This window comes from Nanorana parkeri, unplaced genomic scaffold, assembly GCF_000935625.1.
Source record: "Nanorana parkeri isolate BGI_ZX_2015 unplaced genomic scaffold, ASM93562v1 scaffold41, whole genome shotgun sequence".
In the NCBI taxonomy this organism is placed as follows: domain Eukaryota; kingdom Metazoa; phylum Chordata; class Amphibia; order Anura; family Dicroglossidae; genus Nanorana; species Nanorana parkeri.
In genome coordinates, this window is record NW_017306309.1 from 2,470,463 (window position 1) to 2,492,117 (window position 21,655).

General features: G+C 39.2%; 1 protein-coding gene across 1 annotated transcript in view; it reads left to right on the forward strand.

Annotated features, from left to right (window-relative positions):
- BMPER (BMP binding endothelial regulator) overlaps positions 1-21,655 on the forward strand; it is a 229,496-nt gene that overhangs the window by 80,939 nt on the left and 126,902 nt on the right. Inside the window, exons 4-6 of the mRNA XM_018571321.1 lie at positions 6,200-6,282; positions 7,899-7,989; positions 10,928-11,010. Coding sequence (XP_018426823.1) covers positions 6,200-6,282; positions 7,899-7,989; positions 10,928-11,010 — 257 coding nt within the window. The remainder of the gene's footprint in view (positions 1-6,199; positions 6,283-7,898; positions 7,990-10,927; positions 11,011-21,655) is intronic.

A 21,655-nucleotide genomic window follows, 5' to 3' on the forward strand; every position in this document is an offset into this window, starting at 1 on the left:
TTCTTTAAGCTGCTATTTCCTCTCTGTCACAGAAGTTAATCAATATTTCTTTAGTTTGGGATGCTTCCAATGACCCAAGCTGAGAGCAGGGAACAAATGTGGAAAGTACCAATGCACATAACAGCCAAGACATCATGGGTGCAGTGTGTGATGACATCATCATACTACAGCTCTAATAACATCACCATGTGCCCTGGCACGCCAATACTGGTATTCTTCTAGACACAATAATATATTCCTTGTCACTCATGAGAGTGCAAACATTTTTAATATTCTGTGTCAAAATACATTGTGCCATTTGTGATAAGACCAAGTTTTTGTTTTATTTGTCTCCTCTTAGCTTATCTGCTTTCACAATAAAAACCTGGTAACCTTTTTGGAACCTTTAAATTAATTTGGTTAGAAGTTTGGTTTCTATTTTACTTGCTGTCTTTTTTCCAGTATTTTGTAAGGCTGTTGTGCTGCCTGTTTTTTTTTTTTTTAACTGCTCAATTTGCAGTCTCTTGCTTCCAACTTGTGAAATATGTAATTTCCTGACTCTAAATGCTGCTCTTCGATGTCATTCAAAATACACCCGTCCTTTCTGCTAATGTTGCAAACTGGCAATAGCAATTAAAGTAATGTCTTCTTGAGCAACCTGAAAACTGAAATCCCAGGGAGTCTAACTAAGCAAATGTTAGCACTTCCTAATAATGCCATTTGCTGGTCCACCCCTTTTGTCTTCCATGTCCTCCAATTGACTCACCACTACAATGGGTGGCATGTAGGAGGAAGGTACAGGTTAAACATTACTGGGAATTGCTAGAATTTGTATACACGTATATAGGTCTCCCTTACATTTGGAACTCTTGTAGCATCCAAGTGGATATTTAATGGCTTTTGCAGGACCTTGTGAGTGCCTACATTTTATTACTGCAGCCAGCTTTCAATATTAACACAATTACCAGGCTTACTTTTAAGGGTCAGTACATCAAAATTGTTATTTCAGTTATAAAAACTCTATCACTTAAGCCAAAATTAGCAAGCTGCTAACTAGTACAAAGTACCTTCTGGTTATTATCAAAGCTTTTCTCCTCCTGACAATCCTATTGGACTGCCCCTATGATGGGCTTCCTCCCTGCCCAAAAGGAATGCTTATGAAATATCAGGAAAGAAACAAATAACAGGAAGTGCCGATGTATCCACTTAAAAGAGAACTATGGGGTAACCTTTTTTCACCTTTGTTCTCTTTAGGGTTACGGGAGGACATATATTAACATCTTCCAATGACCCAAAACTCAGTATATAGCGGGCTATTTCCTGCTATATGCTGAGAGCACCGCAGCCGGGAAGGATCCTCACAATACTGTGGAGATCCACCACACTGGCTGATTGACAGCTGGCTCTAGAGGCAGAGCCAGCTATGCCCGCCCCCTCCCCCGTCCGTTCCTCCAGTCAAGACTGGAGGATCGGAGAGGGGAGTGGGGAATCCCTGCGGGGAGTGGTGACTTATAGTCCCGCAATATACTGAGAGCACTGCAGTGGGACGGATCCAGACAATACTGTCTGGATCCACCAAGCTGAATGATTGACAGCTGGCTCCCCCATCCGTTCCTCCACTCAGCGCTGGAGGATTGGAGAGGGGAGAATCCCTGCAGGGAGATGATCGGAAAGTGAGCGAGCGACAGTGTGTGTTCGCTAACTTCCAGATCAATAGAGCCAACGCTTTATTGAGGCATTCAATGATATGCCTCAATAATTTGCCTCAATATTTCACAGAACAAAGGGAAACAAATAAGAGATGTTCATTGATAATGGTGACATACACTTTAAATTTGGGATTGGTCACCAATAGTGAATAGTGAATGTGCCTGGTTTGGTTTCAAGGTCTGTTGTCAAATTCATTGAAAATTATGAACTTTACTTCAAACCCAATTGAAGTCAATGGGAGGTAAATCAATTTCGGCCATTTCAAGGGATTATCAAACAAAGGGCATGGGGAGTTGAACAGTGTCAGTATGTACTAATGCAAAAACAATTGTAAAATGTAAAACAATATCGTAAGGCCCTCCTTTTATGTGACTTTGAGGGAAACATAGGACAACACCATTCCTTTCTAATACATGCTTGCACAATGCCTTTATGCCATATGCAGTGTTACAGAACAGTACAAGAAATATTGTAATTATGAGACACCAGGCAGCTTTTAATGGAGATATCAACATTCCAGCGTAACTATTTCACAGAACAAAATTAAGAAAAATATTGTACTGATGACATACACAGTATTTAAACACTTTCAGTAGATCACATTTTGAAAAGCACGGACAACAGTCACCCCTAATCCAAAAATCAACATTAGAGTGTATTTATTTTACAGAAAAATAACAGAAAATATTGTAGTAGAGTTCATGCACATTATTTAAGCACTTGCACTAGGCTGAATTTTGAACAGGAGAGACAATAGCCAGCGTTTAATGCAAAATTCGACATTACAGTTTATCTTTTCATAGAATAAAGCCAGCAAAATGTTACACTGGCTCCATAATGAGTATTTAAGCTTTTTTACGAGAGTTTTTTCATTGGGATACACCAAGCAAAAATGTAGTTTATTGCAGTTTACCAATCCTATATGTGGTGGCTGCATTAGTTTTCTTTTTTTAGGCCACATAATAAAAAACAGGGACAGAAGTCAGTTTTTTTTTATTCAAAATTAAACATAAGAGTGTATTTTGAAGGAACAGCAAATATTGTACTGACTGCATATTCAATATTACAAAAATACGTTTGAAAGACACAAGTTAACTTTACATTAGAGAGTAATATTTCTCCATAAAGATCAGCAAAACATTGTTCTGACCAAATGTAAGCACTTTAATGGGATGCAGTTTAACCAGGAGAAACTAGGCAGCCTGGGAAGAGCTGCTGATGTGTTACAAAAAAAGCCAGGCTGTTGAACTATGTGAAGCAGCTTTGAGGAGAGCCTACACCTCCAGGGGCAGTGCCATCCAGTGGAATAGCTCTTCTTCAAGTTGCCCCTGGATAACATTTAGCCTCACTAATGGTGTGCCTATATCTAATTTTCCTCCTCTACAATTGCTGGCACCCAGAAACAGTCTGCCATCTTCTTTTCCCTCCTCATTGCTTGACCCCACTTGGTGGTAAGCTTTAGCTGCAGGAACATTCCTGCCCGTTGCCCTCTCCCTCTATGCACTTGGCACTTTCTTGCTATACATCCAATAGGAATCCGTTTACTCATGTTGTGGCGAAATAATTCAGGCTGCTCCTTTATCTCAATCTGTGGAGCAACAGCAGGATTAGCTGTAGCAGAGGAGGAAAAAGGTGCATTTACAACTGCTGAGGAAAATGTGCTGCCCAGCACCTTGCTGGCGGAAGAGGATGTGAGAGGCTCTATTAATCACTTCATGACCTCCTCTGCATGCCAGAAAGAAAAGGCAGATGTGCACTGCGGATGCAGAACCTGTTCGCTTCCCATTAGCTGCGTGTTTAAACCTCTGCCTCCCTTTAGATCACCCACACATGATGAACATAGGGGAATGCCTAACTTTAATGCCAGTTATGGAAATGAGGATGTGGTAGTTTGGTGCACTGAACAATGTGGTGATTTGGTGCACTAAACTACTGGACTAGTATGTTGTGATGGGCTGTAAAAAAAAGGGCAGATTTGCCTGCCTGTGCTAGCAACAAGTTCACAAACAAGTAGCAGAATTATATTGAAATAAAATATGCATCTCTAAAAAAAAACTGACACTAAACAAGCTCCACACTAGTGACCATCTGTCTTCTTATATCACTAGAAGATGTCAGCATTAGCTTCTGTCTTTGTTCCAGCCCACCTTGGAATATTATTCCTCCAGCTTTCAGCTGTGCACTAGTGTTTTTTTTTCTCCTGTTGTACTTTCCATGAATCATTTCAGATCAGAAACCCAACACAGTTAGTGGAACCTCCTCAATATTGCTAGAGTTGAGTCCCTTTGTCTTATTTATGTTATATTGCTGAATATAACCCACAAGCCACACAATTTTGGAATCTCAGTCTAAAATCAATAGATATTTGAAATGATCAAACAAAATAAATATCCTTGATGCAAACTGTGATTTGTGGATGCTTTAAAGTTAATTTGTAAAAAAAAAAGTAGAATGCTAAACCTATTTTCATACATGGCAGGCTGTCCTTTAAAAAATATATTTATATTTCAAAGCATTTTTCAATAAAAATGGTAGTGGTAGGACTTGCTATATATAGGCTGTGGTTTGTAAAACCAGGGCAGGAAACATGAAACGCAATGATTCCTACATAAGTATTACGGCTCAGATGTTTTACATTGTACTGATTTAATGGATAATATTTTCCATTAGTTTCCTGTAGTGCTGTGACCTTATGGAGTAGTAAATAATAACCTCAGCTGAGGTTGCATTTCCATAAAAACATTTTTAGACCCCCCCTAAAAAAAAGATCCTTCAGACATATATTTAGTTATATTAATCTGTATATTTTTATTATAAACATTATTTATATACCACATCAAATACACAATACTCATCTTTGTTGCCCAACATTGCAAACAACATATGGTGGCTAAGCTGAAGTTTACTAACCTGTACACTGCCAATTTTTGGTGACAATGTTAAAAGTGTGTTACCAGCCTTTGATGTGATTAAATAAAGGCCAAAGTATGAGGTCACTGAGTGTATAATGCTGGTCTCTAATTTTAGTAAAACAGTAACCGTTACAGTAGAAAGCAGTCTTTTGTGGGGCCTTACTTGGTTTGGACACTTTGTTTAAAAGAGAACAGATCAGGTACTGTCTGTATGTAAATGTCAGCACTTTATGAGTTTCCCATTACTCCTACAGGCAGGTCATGTCAAGTGTCCTCAGTATTTCTCTGGAGTTCTCTATGTTTTGTAAAAAAAATAACAATTGCAGAGGTCTGACACGTTGTCTGCTGGGTCAGAGCTTAAACTCTTTAAACAACAGGGAGCATGAACTTTGTTAATTAGGGAACTTTCACTCTGCCTCAGCAGTGAGCAGGGTGGACCTCTGCAGAGAGACCACCACTTTCACACATAAATCAAGCCTTCTATTTCCTAACTCTTGATCCTGATCCTGTTGGTACTGATCCTGCTGTTCCAGAAAAGAATAAAAAACACCTTTTGCTCCTTACATGCCCAAAATCCTCAGTATAATTCAAGCCAGGTATACTGAATAAGCCATCGACTTCTTTATTTTCTTGGATAATCCAAAACCAAGATCTCCCTACCATAATTCCCACCTGCGCATGTTTCAGTACCTTCGGTAGTGTTCTTCATAGCATACAATAAAGAATAAAACCAGCAGGGAGGGTGTGAGCGTCTCATAGTTCTATTTGTAGGTCTGCATATCCAGGACCCCAGTTGTAAAGACTGCGCTAGTAGAGGTTCTGAGACATATAAGAAATAGTCAGGTGGTATAACACTCCCATTCCCTGTGCAGTGACCCTTGAACAGAAAATAAATTGACCCATCTGACTCCTCTACATTGGTCATTTACTAAAGAGGAATTTACTTTTCAGTCTAATAAACTTGTGTTTATTTCAAACATTCAAACATCAGCCCTCTAGTTGCACGATATGGTTAAAGGCATGTGGACACCCCTCCAAATCATTGAGTTCAGGTGTTTCCAGTAAAATGCACCATTAATTTTACAGCATACTAAGCATTTTAGTCAATTGTGCACTTTCAAAATAATGGCAACAGTTTGAGGAAAGGCCTTTTATGCCAGCTTGACTAGGCTTCTGTGCGCAAAGCCAAGTCCATAAAGACATGGTTTGACATAATTTGGCAGGAACTTAAGTGATCTGCACAAAGGGCACTTCGACCCCATTGAACACCTTTGGGCTGAATTTGAATTTCGATTTTTCTTATGCAGTATGAGGGCCTGACCTCAGAAAGGCAGTTTGGTCTGAATGGGAAGACATTCCTTTAGGAACTCTAATTGTTATTTTGAAAGCCTTCCTTGAAATGTGAAGGTTGTTAGAGCAGCAAACGTCATGACTATGGTTTTGGAAGGAGATGTTTAATAGTTGTGATGGTCAGGTGTCTGCAAACTTTTGGTAATATAGTGTTGAAGTGGAATGCATTATGCCAACAGGCCGGCATTGATATGCAGAATCAATACATATATTTTCCGTGCTTAATTTTTTTTTTTTCCTCTCCGAAGGCTGTAACTTCCATGGTGGCCTTTACAACAGTTCTATGAAATGGCAAGACCTTTCACAACCCTGCATCACACGGCAGTGTCAGGTAAGATGCCAATGTTATTTTAATAAGTTTTCATTCGTTATTAAACAGGTATAGTGGGAATATTAACATTTCATAATATATAATGTAAATTATGTAAAAAATAATAATATCTATTGATGAATACATAATATTATAGAAAATTCATAAAATAGTGGCTGTATAGTAATAATTAAGAAATGGATGACTTTAAGCCTAGTAATTCCAGAGCAGAACACTGACAACTAATATTTTTGCGTAAAGATTTATTTTCAGGCAGCAAATATTTTCTGTCATTTTTAATGCTTATTGTGCTGTATTACCATAATTTTATTATATACAGACTCATATATTATCCCTCTATTGACTGTTTGTCATTGCAATCACTTAGCCTCCCTTCTCAAGTGCTGAAATAAAATCTAAGTCACATAGAGTAATGACGGTCTTTCCACTTAATTGTAAATTGTAAAGACCTAATCATTTCATTTTTTTAATCTAAAGAGTCTTTTGGTGCTTTCTTATCCTGAAGATAAATCAATGTCTGTTGCCCTTTAAAGGAATCCTGTGAAAAATAAAGATATTATAATAGCTCATAGCTGACATCTTTTGGAAATGCTATTTGTTGGTTGGAAAGCTTATCAGTTGTTTTTGGGGTCTGTGACTCAAGAGAAGTATGCAAATAAGAAGTTCTGATATCCCAATTACTTCACGTGCTGCCCGGTTTTGGGTCAGTAAGTCAAAGTACTGCAATCAAAGTTTCATTATGATTGCCAGACAACTAGCATTTTGTGAAGGAGATCATCACTGGAAGAATATCTAAATCTAAGAAGAAAAAAATAATATGTTGCAGCGTACCAGTCCTTGCATGTTGTGGTAGCATTGGACAGCAGCATCGTTAAACTGTGGGGAGGGTAGCATCAGATGAACTTGTAGAGCTAAGTGGACTAAATGACTGAATCAAATTAAAGCCTAACTCCAGCTAACACATTTTCAGCAGTTACAGCGGCAGGTAATTTTTTTCCTTTTGGGATAAAGGTTTTAAATGTTTTATATGTGCCCTGTTTACACCATAAACTTGCAGTGTTGATTAGAAAAACACAACTCAACAGACATTGCATGAACAAGCACTCAGTCCTTTAAAGTGCTGTGTGTTGGCAGCCCACAGCGGGACTTAGGAGCTGACTCCAAAAATGTTAAAATCTAAATTTTAAATGACATTCATCAGGTGATAAAACATAGAACTCCAAATTTAATAAATACTATAGGGGGAATTTTTTTTAAAACAAGAGCAGGCATAATCTGAAGCAGTTACCCATGGCAACCAATCAGCTTCTTTCTTCAGTTTGTTCAGTTAAGATTTGAGAATGAAAGAGAGAGAGATTGGTTGCTGTGCAGAGCTGCTCCAGATTTTGTCTGCTCCATTTTTGATAAATTCCCTTCAATGTGATTTATTCTATTCTTTTAATGTTTAATATGTAGCATTTATTAAAATATTTCATAAAATGTTACCATGTTTTATAAAAAAAAAACAAGCAAAAAACCCCCATTGATGACATTAGTAGAGTCTACTGACGATATAGTGAAATTACTGCAGCGGCACAGACTACTCCGTCCTAATAACTATTTTTTTTCAATTACAGGAAGGGGTTATTACAGAATCTGATGTTCAGTGTCTAGTTCACTGTAAGAACCCTATAAAACAACCAGGATTGTGCTGTCCTACATGTCCAGGCAATTATTAATTTACTTACATATTGTATAATTACACTTTCTTTTCCTTCTTTCCCCTCTTTCCCTCCTTTTCATCTTGACCTTCCTTCCTCTCATCTCTTCAGTATTGTTGTATTTCCTTCATGTATTATTGTGCCTGTGTATATGATATCTTTATAAGAGAGCAGGTTTTACTGGACCGTGAAATTGTATGAGCATTATTAAGATGTGATAAATCTGGGCAACTCAAAATGAACATATGATGAAACAAATACAGAAGCAGAGGTTAACTTAAGTGGACTTCAAAATTTACATGGAGAGCTTAATTTTTCAGTTGAAAGTCATGTTTGAACCTGCTCCTTCTTCCCTCCCAAATCCTCCTATTAGCTGGCTTAGCAATGATCAAAAAGGAGACTTGATGCTGGTGTGGGGCCAAGCTCAAAGTATATATAAATTCAGCTGCCTGTGTCTCTGAATCTACTGATTGTTTTGCATGCTGTTTTCACTGAAGTTAAATTCTGATTGTGCATATTGTCATCATATGCTGACTTTGAATTGTCCAAGTTTGTGACTGAAAAAATATGTAGACTGCCATTGCTATCTTACTCAAAAACGCTAGGTCTCTGACTTTCACGTTAATCTATTGGCTTTAATACTTTCTACGTCAGCAAACTGGTGCAGGTACAGGGGCCAGAAGTCTGAACTTCACAAGGAACTTTACCCCACTTTATGGGCTCACCTTTGTGCAGAAGGGCACAGTTCTGGCGAAGCAGAAAAGGGTTTTAAAGCCCTTCATGACTGGGTCCTTTTTTCATTTTTGCACCCATGTTATATTCCACATTTTAGGCCTGCAAATTACTTAAAACCCCTAAACATTATATATTTCCTAAAAGCCAAGACCCTATAGAATACAATGGTGGCAGTTGCAAATTTTTATTTTGCACAATATTATACTTCTTATCAACCCCAAACTGTAGTGCAAAATGTACTTAAATGCCCCAAAACACAATAAAATACCCATTAAAAAAATTAAATATATAAGATGAGGTTACAACGAGTAAATAGATACCCAACATGCCAGGTTAAAAATTGTGCGCGGCCGTGAAACGGCGACAAAATTCAGTACCCCAAAAAGTCCATAGACGAAGCTTTAAAAGCCCCCACAGGTTATCAGTTTAGAGATACCCAAAAATACTGGCTTTACAATTACTGCTCTCACGGTGATACCCAATATGTGTAGCACGTTCATCGTTTTCATACGTAGGCGCACCCGACGCATGTTTACGTGAAGAAGCGCATGCTCCTGGGGCGGGGTACTTTACATTTTTTTAAATTATTTTTAGATTTATTTTATTTAATGTTAATTTTTAAAACTGTTTTGTTTTTTTACTTTACTGTAATTGCTATCACATAGGGGGGATTACAAGCCCTCCATGTGATAGCAGATGGTGGTGACAGGTCCAAAAGACCCCAAGTGTCACCTTTACACTCCAAATAAGCTATTGAAATGCACATCGCACTTCAATAGTTTATAGCTGGGCTTCAGGAGCCCAGCACTAACAGCTATGAGACCGGAAGTAATGTAATCTGATTCGCTCCCGGTCCCCGGGAATCGCCGAATGGAGGTTCGTCCATCTCCCCACCGTAGGAGGGGCAACGGAGCCTGGGAGACACGGCGGGGGTGTCGGGCGGGTTTTAAGGGCCCCCCTGATAGTGTACATAGTGTACAAGTTTTAAGGGCCCCCTTGATAGTGTACTAATGCAGTGTTTAACCTAATGTTATTTTATGTGATTTTTAAATTTTTTACAAGTTTGATCCTCTACATTCTGCAATCAAATCAATGCAGGATTTTATAACAGACACTAGAGGGAACTGTCGTGAAACTCATTTGAATCACTCAGCCTCTTAGCTGTTGAAATGTCAGCCACCCAGGGAGTGCATTGTTATAATGAGTCAGGTGACTCATAGGGGTTGATTTACTAACCTTATAAACACACCACGAACATGTATACACCTATGTAGTGTGTTCCCTCCCAGCATGATCTATGGGTGGAATCTAAACACCTTTGTAGTGTGTACACACCCAGCAGGTGTGTTATGCAAAGCCCTGCATGAATTACAAGGTGATGTTGTGTAATTTAGCTCTATGTTGTGTTGCTTGCGTTGATGAATGCAGGAATGTAAATGCATGAGCTAACCATTTTTGTCTAAACTGTGAAGCAGCATTATATATGCATCATGTGCATGATTTTTCCATATATGGCATTAGTGGAAATATGCTTTTAGAGACTTTTTGGTTGATAAATACGTTTTGCTGTGTGAAAATCACACGCACCTGGTGCGTGCGTGTGTTTAGGTTAGTAAATCACCCCCATAGACTTCCAATATATAAAGGAGTATTAAAGCGCAACCATTGTGCCACATTGCAAAGCAGGAAGCAGAGCTTGAATATGTAATGAGAAAAATTGGTTGCCCTCTTTTACCTATATAAATAAATCTATCAATGGGGGTTCATTTATAGCAGGTTTGCACAGAGCATAACTGTATGCACTACTGCCACTGGATGGAGTCAAGAAGCATAAGCAATTCCTATGCTCCTCGGCTCTATCTAGTAGCAGTAATGCCACTATACACTGTTCCAACTTGTTATAAATCAGCCCCACAGAGTTAAGGGTTTTAAGACAATAACAAACACATAATATTACTAACATCTAACTGATCTATTTTACATGTCTGTTAAAAAAAATCCATAAAAGACTATACATTCCCTTTCATACATTTGTTTATAGAAACTGCAAATAGAGATGACAGGCTGGCTAGTCTCCATGTAGATTTTTATTATGTGACACTCCTAAGGAAGTACAGATAACATGAAACAATGATCAAAAGATGTAGACTATGGTTTTTGTGTTCCGTAGAGTCATTCACTTTCCTAACCACTTCCTCTGTCTGTTTCAGGTTGTGTATATGAAGGCCGACACTATAAAGAAGGGGATGAATTTCAGCCAGAAGGGAACAAATGTCTTAAGTGCTCCTGCATCGTAAGTTGTGGTCATGAAAAAGCGACAGACAGTTTTTTGTTGTTGCTAATTTATAAAATGACATAAAGTAGAAGAGAAGGAAAATAACTCTCCATCTACAGTGTAAGTTATACATTAGTAGTCACGCTGAATATTCTACAACTATGTGGTGAATGAAACTTAAATTAGATAATATGGAAATTGTACAATCATATTGTCATATTGTCATGTGTGTGGCCATATTTAGAGTACAACTGTGAGATATGGACATGCAAATGTTTGCATATTCTTAACAAGCAGTAATTAAGCTTTAAAAAACCCTCACTGGCCACTATAACTGCATACATTGTGGAAAATTGTAAATTATCCTTAAAGTGTACTTCCACTTTTGCAGCCTGATTGGGATAACACCTATTTTATATTTGTTACATGTTCCAATTCACATAGCATAAGCTAAAACATATTCATAAAATGCGTGCAGTTTAAATTGCGTTTACTTGGGTTCGGGTTTCTTGGCTTCTTAAGGGTAAACATTTCTACATGCTTCTCCTTCTTTGTAATGTTAAGAGGGGCTGCGAGTGGTGAGGGGTTAAAATATTACAACCCTGGCTTCTGCATTCAAATTTTAATGAAGTTATCGTGAGAAACACAATCCTAAAATTTCAGTCCTAAAGCTGGCCATGCACTGTAATATGCAGGTTGAACTAAGAAAATATTATAGATTCCTCCAACAATGCTTATGAGCATTGATAGAGGAATCTCCCGTTGTTTTTATTGCATTCTGACAGCAGCCGTCGGCTGCTGTCAGATTACCCAAAAGGAGCTGGCAGCTTATTGGCCGCCCGCTCTGCTTTTTCAGAGATTTTCTGACTGGCTCCTTCGACAAGCTGACTGAGGGATGCTGGCCAAAAGGGTGACAACAGCGGCACCACTGTGCGAATTTTGGCCTGTTTATGAAGAACCAGCCGAAATTCATGTAGTCTATGGCCAGCTTAAGTCTTTCTGAAAAAGACAGATCACTGTGAAGGTGCTCAGAAGAAATCTGGATTCAGACATGTTGTCTGCTGCAACAAAATGTCTAAAAAGGTGAGAAATATGTTTAAAAAAATATATTTTTCTTTATGCTGCGTGAATAGGAACACATAAACATATACAGGGGGTTTTCCCAAATTTGACTGAAAAAATTACTTCACAGTGCACATAGCTACAGCGGTCAACATGGGTTGCTTCTAAATCGTATTTACTGTGGAAAAAAAAAATTCAGACAGGGCAATAGTTGAGTAAACAGTATATGTAGGTGAGACAAGGACACAAATCACCTCCTAAATATCATCTTCAGGGCCTATTACCCACTCCTCTTTCCTTACTAAGCAAATCAGCATCTTGGATATTTGACTCAAAAAATCAAAAAGTCTCCTTTAGGTCACATCCATAAAAACTTTTTTTCTTTTCACACCCTTTGCATTCTGCAGTAATTGTTAAAGATCCATCAAGAAACTGAGACAAGGGGGGTGATTTACTAACCTAAACACACGCACGCACCAGGTGCGTGTGATTTTCACACAGCAAAACGTATTTATCAACCAAAAAGTCTCTAAAAGCATATTTCCACTAATGCCATATATGGAAAAATCATGCACATGATGCATATATAATGCTGCTTCACAGTTTAGACAAAAATGGTTAGCTCATGCATTTACATTCCTGCATTCATCAATGCAAGCAACACAACATAGAGCTAATTTACACAACATCACCTTGCAATTCATGCTTGGCTTTGCACAACACACCTGCTGGGTGTGTACACACTACAAAGGTGTTTAGATTCCACCCATAGATCATGCTGGGAGGGAACACACTACAGAGGTGTATACATGTTCGTGGTGTGTTTATAAGGTTAGTAAATCAACCCCAAGGTCTCAGACAAGGCATGTTTCACACATTTTTGTGCTGCAACGCCATTCTTTTTGAGTCGCACCCCATCAAAGCTGCATTGCAGCACACCGCAATTTGAAGTAATGCCCTACCATGCATTACAATGTTTGCACTCCACAAAATTGGCACATGAGCATTTTCCAGTTCACTGTGGTGTGTATGTAGCCAATTTACATGAGTGGGCTGCCTAAATGTAACACATGAGTGTCATAATGCACATTAACGCACATGCGATAAAGAACGGAATGCGCCGGTGCAAATGGGTCCTAAGGCCCCATTCACACTGCGCAATTCGCAAATCGCGCGTTTGTTGCGCGATTTGCATTTTGCGCAATATCGCGCGATTTGTCGCGCGATATAGCACAAATGCTTGCATTGAGCAAGCTCGAATCAAGGCAAAATCCGTTCCAAAAAGGGTCCTGCTGTAGCGACACATGACCCGCGACAGCAGGACCCTTTGCCCCACTGCCAAGCATTGGAGCGCGATATCGCACAATAAATAGCCGCGATATCGCAGGAATTACCGCACGATAAATCGCACAATGTGAACGGATACTTGTATTTGCTATGCCTCTATGCCTATATATTTTTCTCATTCCTGAAATGAAAAGCTGTTCCTGATTACAAAACAGACCCATATATTTACTTATCTCTTTGGCTATGACATGAAGCATGTGAACTGCCTATTTACCATAAATTTGTTTTCAGACTTGGAAAAGTGAATATTTCATAAGATATAAAAATAGCAGGTGAACAGATGAGTGGATATCTGGGAATCGCCTCTTATCTCAGAAAAGACTTACCATATAGACATGAAAGAGTAACAAAAAATCAGCAGTAATGTATAATAATAATTCATTTGAGGTTCTGACAGTATGCTCCTTTGTATCAGAAAGTGCTGAATAGATGGAACAGATATTTCTAAATTTTAATAAGTAAAAGCCAAAACATTCCTTTCACTTTGTTCATAACTACTGACCATTTTAATAAACCCCAAGATTTCATGTTTATATATCAAATCCCTCTATAGTCTAAGGGGGTTATTCACAAAGCTGCTGAAGGCAGCTGAGTGAAAAACCAAGCCAAAGTGAACAGAGCTGAACTACGTTCGGCTACTCACTTCAGCTCAGTACGGCTGATTTCAGCTATACCTCTACTAAAATCAGCTGCTTTCGGCTGCTTTCGGCTGCCTTCGGCTGAGCCGGAGTGCAGAAGGAGTTCGACTCAGCCGATCTAACATCTGGATAGGCAGAGCCAAAGCTCCGCCAGCTCACGTGCTGCCGTTCGCCCCTATTCTCATAGGGGTCGAATGGCAGTGAGTGAATAGCCGAATGCCGCCGAGCGGCCTTCGGCTCGGCTATTCAACTCACTACCTCCAAGGTAGCGAGCGGGATAGAAAATAATGTAAACAAATGAAAAAACATAGTTTAAAAATTATTTAAATAAATGTAGAAAAAAAGAAAAATTTCAAAAAAGTCAGTAAAATTATATAAATTTTTTTTTTACGAAAAAAAGAAAAACAGGGTGGGGTCCTACTCCCAAACCATACCAGACCCTTTAGGCCCAGTAGGAAAATTAAAGGGACCCCATTTAAAAAAAAAAAAAGCGTGAGGTTGCCCCCAAATTCATACCAGGCTCTTTAGGTCTGGTAGGAATTTTAGGAGGGACTCCAAGTTAAAATTAAAAAAAAGTCGGTGAGACTTCGCCCAGCTGTTTACATGTTTTTTTTAAATATTATTTTATTTTATATCAACACTGCAAATTTCAATCTCAAACTTTTTTGAAGTGTAGAAACATTTACAGATAAAATAGGATGAATACCAATGAGATAGATAGCAATTATTTCACTGATCCATATCAAGAGGCCACATAGGTGTTATATATGTAGAATTAAGAATTCAGGTAGAGATAAATATTCTAGACATCTAGATCATTATACCTGCATTATAAAATGTACTGTACTGTAAATAGACTAAACAGCTCTTTTCCTGTTCATGCAATGTCTAAAAAGGGTGCAAAATCATTGATTTTATCCTATACGCACAAGCACATATACAGATGTTTATATGTATGCAGGGACACAAGAGCGCATACACCCACAGCTGGTCACTGCCATGGAACTTGATGTAGGCGTCTAATATGCATCTTAAAGTGTAGCAGATTGCCCTTTCGATAATCCAAAGGCATCTCTGTCTAAAATATTAAAATTGACCAGATAGGTCTTCTTCTTAATCTATATGTATAGCCATACTGTATACTTCATTGTGGCGTTTTTCATCCAAAACATGCCTGTGAATTGTCTCAGATGTTTTGTCATATGCTGAAAGATGTTCGTACATTTGTAAATATTCTAGCTAGATTCAGAGGTCTATTAAAGTGAGGGTTATACGGTATGTCTTATTCCCATTACACACAAAAATTTCAAGCACATTTAGACCTTTTAGAAAGTTTGTGAATGTGCAATCTTCACTGTAATTGCCTTTTTGGCACTGCATCAACACTCTACAGTGAGGGGGAAAGCCAAGTGCTTGTAAAGGTAACTGCAGATTCCTACTTACTAATATGCCAAAACAAAGACAAATATTTGCAGAACTTCTGCTGTGAAAGACCAGTACTTGGTTAAATGTCTTGTACACCTCCTAGAAGATGTCAAAGATAAAATAGAACATCAGTAGTACTTTGTAATGCATGTTATACTTTTCTTTTTTATATGAGACAAGCAAAGCAAATAGTTTGTGTTTAATTTATTACTTAGGTATAGACAGAACCATAAAAACAACAGGAATTAAACATCAGCTATTTTTCCAGCCAGCCTGCTTCGTGTCAGTGTGTTATCTGTCAGTTGTGGTTCAAAGCTTACTAGGAGCATGCAGCACCATAGATGACTTATATGGATCTGCAAGTTGTTTAACCACTATATTTTTCAATCACTGATTATTCTACTTCTAAAAAGAAATGAACTAAAATAAAATAAACAAAAAAAAAAAGAATAATAAAGGACGAATCGCTTAAAAGATTGAGAGTGGAAAACATAACAAGTAACTCTTTAAGTAAACATATTGCATCCTAAATAAAAGTACAGATTTCAGTAGACAATAAAATATTGTGAATAATGATTGTCCCTATTTAGGGTGTATTTCCACTTTCACAGCCAAGCTTCAGAAAGCCCCAATATGTTTGTTATGTGTTCCTACTCTCACAGCATATCCAAAAATATAGATATATTTTTAAAAATGTCTTACATTTTAGTTATGTCAGTGTAGAAGGCCGTTGCAAGTTTCTTTCTTAACTCTCAGGCTCGGTGCAGACCTGGGATTGCACGGTCCTGCACAATGCAGAAAGCGATTGCCGCGCGGCCCCATTGGTTCCAATGGGGTGACATCCGCACGTCTATTCCTCCAGTCAGCGCTGGAGGATCAGAGAGGGGAGCGGCGAATGCATGCGGGGAGGCGTGACTAACAGCGCTCCTGGGCTGTGACCATGCCTGACACACACAGCCTGCGGCAAGCCATGCACCTGCTCCCTCCACCAATCAGTCTGACTAATGGCAGAGGGAGCCTATGGCTCCTCTACCCTCACTACCCTCCCCCACAACCACAAAGTTCGGGGAAGAGCGAGATTTTTCCCGACCCTTTGGAGATGGCAAGCGACTTGAGGTAAGTATTTGGGGACAGAGTGACATGGAAAGGTGCTGGGTATTTTTTAACTTAATGCAAAGAATGCATTAAAGTAAAAAACATCTAGCCTTTAGTACTACTTTAAAGTACAACTCAATTTAAAAGTTAAGTTTCTTCTTGTGGTTAGAGTAGGGAAGGAATAGAATCAGAATATCAGGGGTGCCTTGCTGGCTGTGTCCCTGTACCTGTCCCCCTGTTGATGGCACAGGAGGTATGGAGAAACCTTTTCAGGGGAGATACAGATAACAAAGACATCTATTTTAGCAGGTTTTACTGATGATTGTATCTTTACTGGGAATATTCCTATTCATTTATCATTGACACATACAGAGTTGATTTATGAGAGGCAAAAAGGCTGTTCAGTTTGCAAGAGAATTTCCACTTTGCAAGGGAATATTCCCTTATCTTCTTGAATGTGGGGAAAATTCACTTTGCAAAGATTACCCAATCATGTGCAAGGAAAATAAGAAAAGCAGTATTTTTGCTTGCTCATTATTAGATGATGGAAGTCAGCAGAACTTCACCTCATTCACTAAGCTAGGGGTAAATCAACCACCTAGTGTAGCAGTTAGCATTTTTAGACAACATTGGGTTGATTTTCTAAAGTCAAATAGGATGCTCACTTTGCAAGAAAATTTTCACTTATCTTAGTGAATGAGATGAAGTTTTGCCGACTTCCATCGTCCAGTCATGTGCAAGCAAAAATGCTCTTATTTTTTCCATGCACAATATTGTTATTCTTTGCAAAGTGAGTTTTAACGACTCATTAAGCTAGTGCAAATTTGCTTGCAAAGTGAACAACTTATTTGCCTTTAGTCAATCAATGTGTATTGTAAAATTTGCCTGTGCAGAAGTAACATTTATTCCCACACAATGGCTCGTTGAGTTGAAAACGTCAGAGTAGATTTCCTAAAGGATCAGGGGCCGTGAACTTGTATTGACTTGTATTGCAAAGTGAGTGGTAGTGATTAAAATGAACTTGTATTCACTTTAAACACCCAATCATGTGTCAGGAAAATAAATCCAGATTTATTATATGTTTCCACTGAACATAATTAGGTATTGAAAGTTCATCATATCTATTAACACGCAACTTTCTAAAGTGAAGACGCTCTTTCCAAATTGAACATTTACTTTGCTTGGTGAACAGTCTCACCACCTTTAAAGCTTATCGAAACCAAGAAACAGAAATGTGGGGTGGCCACATTAGTTTTCTTTTTTCAAGCTTTGTTTCTTTTACATTCACCCTAAGATTCTGCCAGTAGCACACTTCTTGTCTTAAGATGACAACCGTCACTCTTAATGAATCAGGGCAACAGAAACAATAAGGGCAATAGTGACCAATAGCAATCAGGAAGGTGATGATCAGTTGATGGGTTTTCTGGCAAGATTAAGTCCCTGTTCACACCCAGGTGTTTTGTCGCTCAAAGGTAAGTACGGCAAAACGCTCAAGGAATGCCATTCATTTCTATGGCCCCTGTTCATATCTGAGCATTTTGTTGCAAGCAGAAAAATGTCTGTGGCTGAAAAAAGTACATGGGCTACTTTTTGGCAGATTACAGTGCTTTTTGGAACCATAGAGGTCAGTCGGAAACTTTGTGCGACAAAACGTGCGACAAAATGCACAAAAACGCATGAAATGCAAATTGGATGCCTTGTCTTAAGTGTTTTCTTGTGGTTAGCTTTGAGTGACAAAATACCTAGGTGTGAATGGGTCCTTGCATGTATCTTTTTTGCATTTATCGAACAGATAAACAAGATACTTTTAATGGTATATTTATCAGACAAAAATGGATAAGATTATTGTTAGAGTTTAGGAAACCTTTAAGTTCTGTTCTTCCTCTTTTCATCTCTCTCAGGTTCTAGCACAACCTGAGGCCATTCATATATATGCATTTTTGCAAGCTACGCCCAGTGCATCAGGTGCATTATTTACCTTACGGTCAGTCTAATTTTTGACCTAGTTTTTGCAAATTCTTAGGGGTCTATTCACAAAGCTGCCATAGGCAGCCAAGTCACTAACCGACCGGAAGCGAAGTGAGCGAAACGCTGTTCGGGTATTGAGTTCAGGTTGTTACGGCTAATTCCAGCCGTATATCGGCTGGAATCAGCTGTACATCGGGTAACTTCGGCTGGCTTCGGGTCGGCCGAACATGTTCTGCATGTTCGGCCAACCCGAAGTGCAGAAGGAGTTTCGACTCAGCCGATTCAACATCTGGATCAGCTAAGCCGAACCTCCGGCAGGCTACTCGCTGCTGTTCGGCCTATTCTCATAGATGCCGAGCAGCAGTGAGTGAATAGCCGAATGCAGCCGAGCGGCATTTGGCTCGGCTGTTCTGCTCAGTACCTCTGTGGTACTGAGCAGAATAGAAAACCAGTTTAAAAAGTAGTAAAAAATAAAATAGAAAACGATTGGGCGGAGCTAGCAGTGACAGCTCCGCACAACTGTTTTCTATTGGTCGGGCGGTTCTGCTGCCGTCAGAATAAAAAAAAAAACTCACCATAGGAATGCATAGCTAGATTCATATTGGCTATTTCACTTTGCAATAGCAAAAAAGCTATTGCACCTGCCCTCTGCCGCTGTCAATCACCAGAGGGGGACCTGATGGAGAACTGCAGGTCCCCCCCCGATGCTGATTGACAGCATAGCTAGTTTGCTATTGGCTATTGCAAATTGAAATAGCCAATAGGAATCTAGCTATGCTTTCCTAAGGTGATTTTGTTTTTTATTATTCAGACGGCAGCCAACAGCTCCGATATCAGAAGAAAAAAAAAACGAGCAGGGAAAGGTTTACTCTGCTCGATCGGCTGGCTCCGCCCAGCTGTCAGAAGCAGACTGTTGGCCGGCCAATGGCTGGGCATTCGGCCAGCTTCGGCTTTCACCGCGGCTCAGTCGAGCCAAAGCATATGCCGCTCTGCCAACTTCGGGAGCTGTACGGGCTGGGCTATTCACTATTCTACTGACCCGAAGGGGTCCAGGGGCCGAAGCTAGCCGAAGGATCAGCCGATGCTTCGGCTAGATCTTTCGGCAGCTTAGTGAATAGACCCCTTAGTTCCTGTCTTGGCAACCTTCCTGTTGCATCATCTTATCTAGTGGCACCCAATTCCGCGGCACTCTGACTAGCAATCTCCTGCTGGTCCTCACACATTGTGGCTATATTGGACTAGGCAGTTGGCTTACTGGGAATGGACTTGACAAAATGCAGACAATCTGGGTTTCCATCACTTGTCTTTAAATATCTCAAAATCTTGGAGACCGGTTCTGTACCACTATCTTTAAACTTTGGACAAGATGTATCATGAGGAAAGGATTACCAAAATAAACATTTCATAAGCTGCAGAAGATAATGAAATACGGTAGTAGTAGGGTGATCACTGAAAACAAATTATATCCTTTTTACCTTTTTTTATTTGATTCATGTTTTTTGTAATTTTTTTGTCTGCTGAGACAGTATTTTCCACTCTCTTTGTTCTTTTGGATGACTTCGATTAGATAGTTTAAGGCGTCTGTTTCTTCAAGAATTCCATGTACACATGAAACTTTTTTGTTGATACAGTGTCAGAAGGCTGTCAGCAGACCCAGTAGTATTCGGTCGTCAAGGACCACACAAGCATTACCTCTCTCCAAGATCATTGTACACTGCTAGGGTGTTGACTTTAAACTTCAAAGAAAATATATATTTTTTTACTTCACTGACATAGAATATTATACTTAAAACAACAATATATTGTCAAATGGGTTATGTAATATGCCCTGTGGTAGTATTTTGTGTAATCTAATATATCAGTCATTTTTAGTCTTTACCTAAGTACTGTAGATTTTATACAATCATATATTGCACACTTGCATATGCTTTATATCCTTTATAGGTGATTGTGGCTGAGATTGTGGAAGGTTTCAGCAAAATCTGACTTAGGGTAAAGTCAGATGGGTATTTGTAGGGCTATAGTTTTAGGTATAAAACATATTGTTGAAAGTCAACAATGAATTTTGATGATACAGGTTCATGCTCAGCTGAGACTTCAGTTTGACCCCAATGCCACAGGGTGTAATGAGCAACAATGCTGCAGAGGGCACTGACTACCAGTGCCATAGGGGCCAGTGACCACTAATTCTATAGGAGGCATTGTCCACCAGTGTTGCAGAAGACACTGGGCACTAGACATCACCCTTTAAGTCAGCCATTAAGCACTGGCCACTACTTTTTAAGGTGGCATTCACCACAAGCCACCAACATTATAGGGTGCCCCGATCACCAGTGTTTTAGGGGGCATTTGCCATTAACCTTTAAGGTTTAAGGACTGACCATCAACCATTTTGGGTACTCATCTCTGACCACCGATGCAAGGGGGCACATACTCCTGACCATTGCATTTGTCATGTGATTATGTGTTTTCTGTTACATACTCTTGATCACACCTCAAGGCTTAGTTCCTAAAGGATTTGATAACATTCACACTATAATGAAAATCGCTGTTTACTTATCACATCTGGACATGATTGGATTATTTAATTAAATATAGGTACACAATCTGCTTTAATCCTTTAGTAAATCAGCCTTCTAATCTCACCACCAAGCTTTCACTATCTGTACACCTCATCTCACCACCATGCCTGCAACCCTTGTACTAGCAGTGCACTTTTCCATATTTAACCTGTTCAACAAACGTGTTTACTAGTATATATTTACTAGTTTATAAATTCACAAAATTCTAAAATAAAATACATGTTGTACGTGCTCCTTTTAATTATATCAATAAGGGGAAATAATTGCATCCCATATATTCTAGGACAGGGCTCAAAATTTCAAGTCCTGAGCTACTAGCCAGGCCTTAAGAGTTACTCGCCACCAGTCGCCCCACCTGACCCCTACCGTGCCCCGCCCTTAACTCCACCAGGTCAGTGGTGTGACACAGAGAACAGAGATCAGTAACAATGCAGAGTGCAGAGGCCAGTGGTGTGATGCAGAGTACAGAGGCCAGCAGTGTAATGCAGAAAAAAGCAATGTATCCTCCATGTCCCAGGTGTCCTGCTTCTCCCGTGCTGTCCTTCC